This window comes from Camellia sinensis, chromosome 5, assembly GCF_055761805.1.
Source record: "Camellia sinensis isolate YWXY chromosome 5, ASM5576180v1, whole genome shotgun sequence".
Taxonomy (NCBI): Eukaryota; Viridiplantae; Streptophyta; class Magnoliopsida; order Ericales; family Theaceae; genus Camellia; species Camellia sinensis.
The window spans coordinates 71,408,189-71,411,917 of NC_138965.1; the positions used below are offsets into that span (position 1 = coordinate 71,408,189).

At 42.5% G+C, this 3,729-nt stretch overlaps 1 protein-coding gene across 1 annotated transcript; it reads right to left on the bottom strand.

The window, feature by feature from the left end:
• Nucleotides 1-486: 486 nt before the first annotated feature.
• LOC145791479 (uncharacterized) lies at nucleotides 487-3,393 on the bottom strand. Its single transcript, XM_082871831.1, has 2 exons — nucleotides 3,223-3,393; nucleotides 487-858 (listed from the first exon to the last, which is right to left on the bottom strand). The coding sequence occupies exons 1-2, from the start codon at nucleotides 3,391-3,393 to the stop codon at nucleotides 487-489; spliced, it is 543 nt and encodes a 180-aa protein (XP_082727957.1).
• Between the last annotated feature and the right edge of the window lie 336 nt (nucleotides 3,394-3,729).

Below are 3,729 nucleotides of genomic sequence, written 5' to 3' on the forward strand. Positions count from 1 at the left end.
TTCCTGATCCAAACATTTTAATTGTAACAGATGCTTTCCTTACCAAACAGATATAGGTTTCAAATCATAAGGTCCATGGGTTTAAACTTAATTTCTTATGACATTTTACATTAGGCATTTAAATGCACAGAATAAGGAACAAACAGAATAAGGAACTAACAATATACCAGAAACATATGCGAGGGTCTGGTTATTACAGAATCACATTAATTACCCCGTGGTCCTTTTGCCTGCTGTGGTGGTGGAGGCGGTGGTGCTCCTGGTGCCTAGGCCAACTTTGTTTCTTCCTTTCTTATTTTGGTATCGTCCACCAGGTTTCTCAAGTGTCCCCGTTTGACCAAATCCTCTAGGTATGACTTCAGAGCCCAGCATCCCTGGGTCATGTGTCCGTTTTCCTCATGGTAGGTACATTGCTTCCTAGGATTCCTGCCCATGTTCTCCCGGGACCTTCTATGGTGCCCCATAGTATAGCTGATTCCTGATTCTCTACAAGATCTTATGAATGGGGATCTTGAAAATTGTACTCATTGCATGCATGGATCTCAATCCTAATTCTGGCTTGTCAATGTCGGTATTTCCTCGGTCTCGCTTCGGCAAACCATTTCTCTTCTCTTGCTTCGCTATACTCATCTTCTTTGCATTCATGTCTTCCTCTATCTTGGCGTATTTTTCAATCCGCACTATTAGTTCTTCTATATTCTTCGAGAGAGTCTTCACAAGTGACTGTCGAAGCAGGCAATCATCATCCAAGCCATTTTTAAAAGATACGACTACGAGTTCCTGGTTACAAGTCGGAATCCGGTTGTAAACCTCATAGTACCTCTTGGTGTAGGCCCTAAGACCTTCGCCATCGCTAATCTTCAAAGCCAGAAGGAAGTCTACCCTCAGTGGCTACAATTTGTTTGTAACAAACCCACAAACATCTCGGCCAAGCCTTCCCAACTCTTCACACATCCTTTTGGGAGTTTGTGAAAAAAATCTGATTCTATTTCCCCAAATAACGACGAGAACACCTTACATAATAGCTGCTCATTCCACTCCACAAAGCCATTGAATTTAAGTTGAAACTGACATGAAAGTTTGGGTCAAACTCACCATTATAGATCTGAAACCTCGGCATGCTAAACCTTTTCAGTGCTTCGAACGCATCCAATTCGACCGAGAATGGCATCTTCGGCTGGGCGCTAGATGTGATCTTGGCATCGTGTCTCTTTCTTTGGAAGTAATTTTTTAGGTCCTCCTTCGTTCGTCTGGGAGTTCGGCTGTTAGTCGACTTCAACCTTTTTGGCGCGTTGCTTCCTGTGTTAGGGTGCGTTCTCTTGGACTTCTCCGTGTCCACTGCATCATCAAAATAGAGGCCTTGCCCGTGGATCTGCCGAGATCCCCTAATGTAGGTGCCCTTAGTTTGTGGTGTCCTTTGGGACTCCCTTCACATTGACTCTGTCCGCCCGGCATCTCGTGATTGCCAAAGTGAATTTCCCTATCCCTTAGCATGCTGTGGGACAGTGGGTACTGCCTTCTATCCTTTCTTTTGGACACCAGCTTTGGCTGTTGGGGCCGGTGTATCTTGTAATGGAAACACTAGTTTCATCACATTGTTCTGCATTATAAACTTGACTATTGTCTGCAAGTTTGTCAACTTGTTCGCCATGTTCTTTAACTCTTCATTCCTTCTTAGGCATCTATCCTTCTATGCCTGAAGATTGCCTTCATGGTAGTACTTCCCTCAGTTACCTTTCTTGTTCCTATTTCGACCGCTGGCGACATTGTTCGCCTCTGGATCTACGTCTTGCACTTTTTTATTGTTGTCGTGTTCCTCCTATTCACTGTAAATGTCATCCCCAATCCTCACTTCTTGTCCGTTGTTAGTTATCTATCCTTACTGAGTTTCCACAGACGGTGCCAAATTATGGGTGTTAATTTCTGACCACACAACCAAACAGGGAACTTAGATGGAGTGCACGAAGAAGAATAGATTAAGCTAACTACCTGCCAACAAGAATATGAGAATACCTCGGTGGCTCGTCCACTTGAGGGCACTCTGACGATCAAGTTAGTCAAACAATCTCTCAAAGATACAAATAAGTACTAAACTCATAGGATAAAGCATACCTGAGACCCACAAGGGTGCCTCACTTTTATAGCTGGCAGTGCCTTTGTCCCCTAGAAGTCTTAGTTCATAGGACTCGAGTACAATGCTTATCTTGGACTCTCAGTTAGATATGGATAAACTCCCCAAGAGCCTTATCCTTATCCAAACTAAGTGTCTTCTCTTATTTAGGACTCTTGTCCTCTATCCAAATATCTTGAATTTCGGCATTACTGCACCGAACCTTGGCAATGCCTCAATCACCTCGGTAAAGATGATCTGCCTATGTGGCACCTCGGCTGACATCTCAAAAGCACCTTGGCCACGTGACGTCATTTTCAAAATACTTCCCCATAAAAGTAAATTTAATCTAATGGCAACAAAAATACTACCATTCAATTAGATTCAATAAAAAATAATCGTAATAAACGAAATAAATATTGTTCAATCTTCAATCTTATCTGAAAAGGTTTCAATAATTATTTACTCTTCATACAAATAAAGAAACAATGTCACTTCTGTGTCAAGTTTGGTCCCTTCCTTCATGCCTTTCTCCTCTTCCTTTAATAGCACTGTTTTCCATTCCTTGGATACTGCCACCATAGGGCTCTCAAGTTCCAACTAAGATTGAGGTGCATCCATCATGCACAAGTCAGTGCTCTCAAGAATGTGGACCTTAGGTTTGCGTAAATGAGAAGGAATAATGTATATGCTAGGAGGTAGTGTATGGATAAGGTTGAGATGGGAAGGTAGCGAAACTCGGTCATGGGTAAGCAATGGATTGGTGGTGACATTTGGCTTTGAGGTGGAGCTTATGATGGAGCTATGATTTTGCAGTCTATGAGGTCCTACATGTCATGGCAGAGACGAATGCATCGGCCGATTTCATGGCCTTGTTACTGGTGGAAAGCATAGTATTTTGAAGCATTATGCTTGGGTGGAAGTGGGTTAGGAATAGGTCAAGGATCATGAAGTTTAAGATGGCCTTTCTTCACCAACATTTTTAGAGCTCGGGTTAGGGTCATATAGAGTGGATGGAAATCACAGTTCAAGAATTGATTTCGATTGTAGGGCTGTGAGTTAGCGTCGACAAATGGATTGGCTATTTTAACTGACGTGGTGACAGTGCTAACCTCTGATGGCTCTACAGTAGTGTTACTATTGCTAGTAACATTGGAGCCACGAACAAAATTCTTTCTTACGAGTTCTTTCTCATCTACAATGATCCCTTGTTTCATAGCATCTTCAATCTGAACCCCTATCTCATGTAAATCTTTGAAGGTAAAGAGCGGGACAACTATCATCGTTTATAGCATCTTGCCGTGAAGATTGCTCGCACCATTTGGATTCGATCCTTTTCTGGGGCCCTATTAGTCATCATGGCAGCCTTAGCCCTCCATCTTTTTATGAATTCAACAAAGCTTTCCTTTGGTTTTGGCAAGTGGCCTCTAAATCCCAGGTGGTTATTTCGATCTGTGTGTTATAGGGGTACTGGGCAATGAAAACCTCAACCAATTCCTTCCAACTTTGTTTCACTTTGTCGTCTAGCTTAGCATACCAAGTGGAAGCAATTCCTGATAAAGTCCTTCTAAACAAAGACAATTTCTGAGGACAGGTTAGACCCATGGGTTTCAAAATAT

Coding starts and splice junctions, on each gene's coding strand:
- LOC145791479 (XM_082871831.1), bottom strand. CDS start 3,393: ATGATAGTTGTCCCGCTCTTTACCTTCAAAGATTTACATGAGATAGGG. Junction 859..3,222: donor CTACTGTAGAGCCATCAGAG/GTTAGCACTGTC, acceptor CTGGCTTTGAAG/ATTAGCGATGGCGAAGGTCT.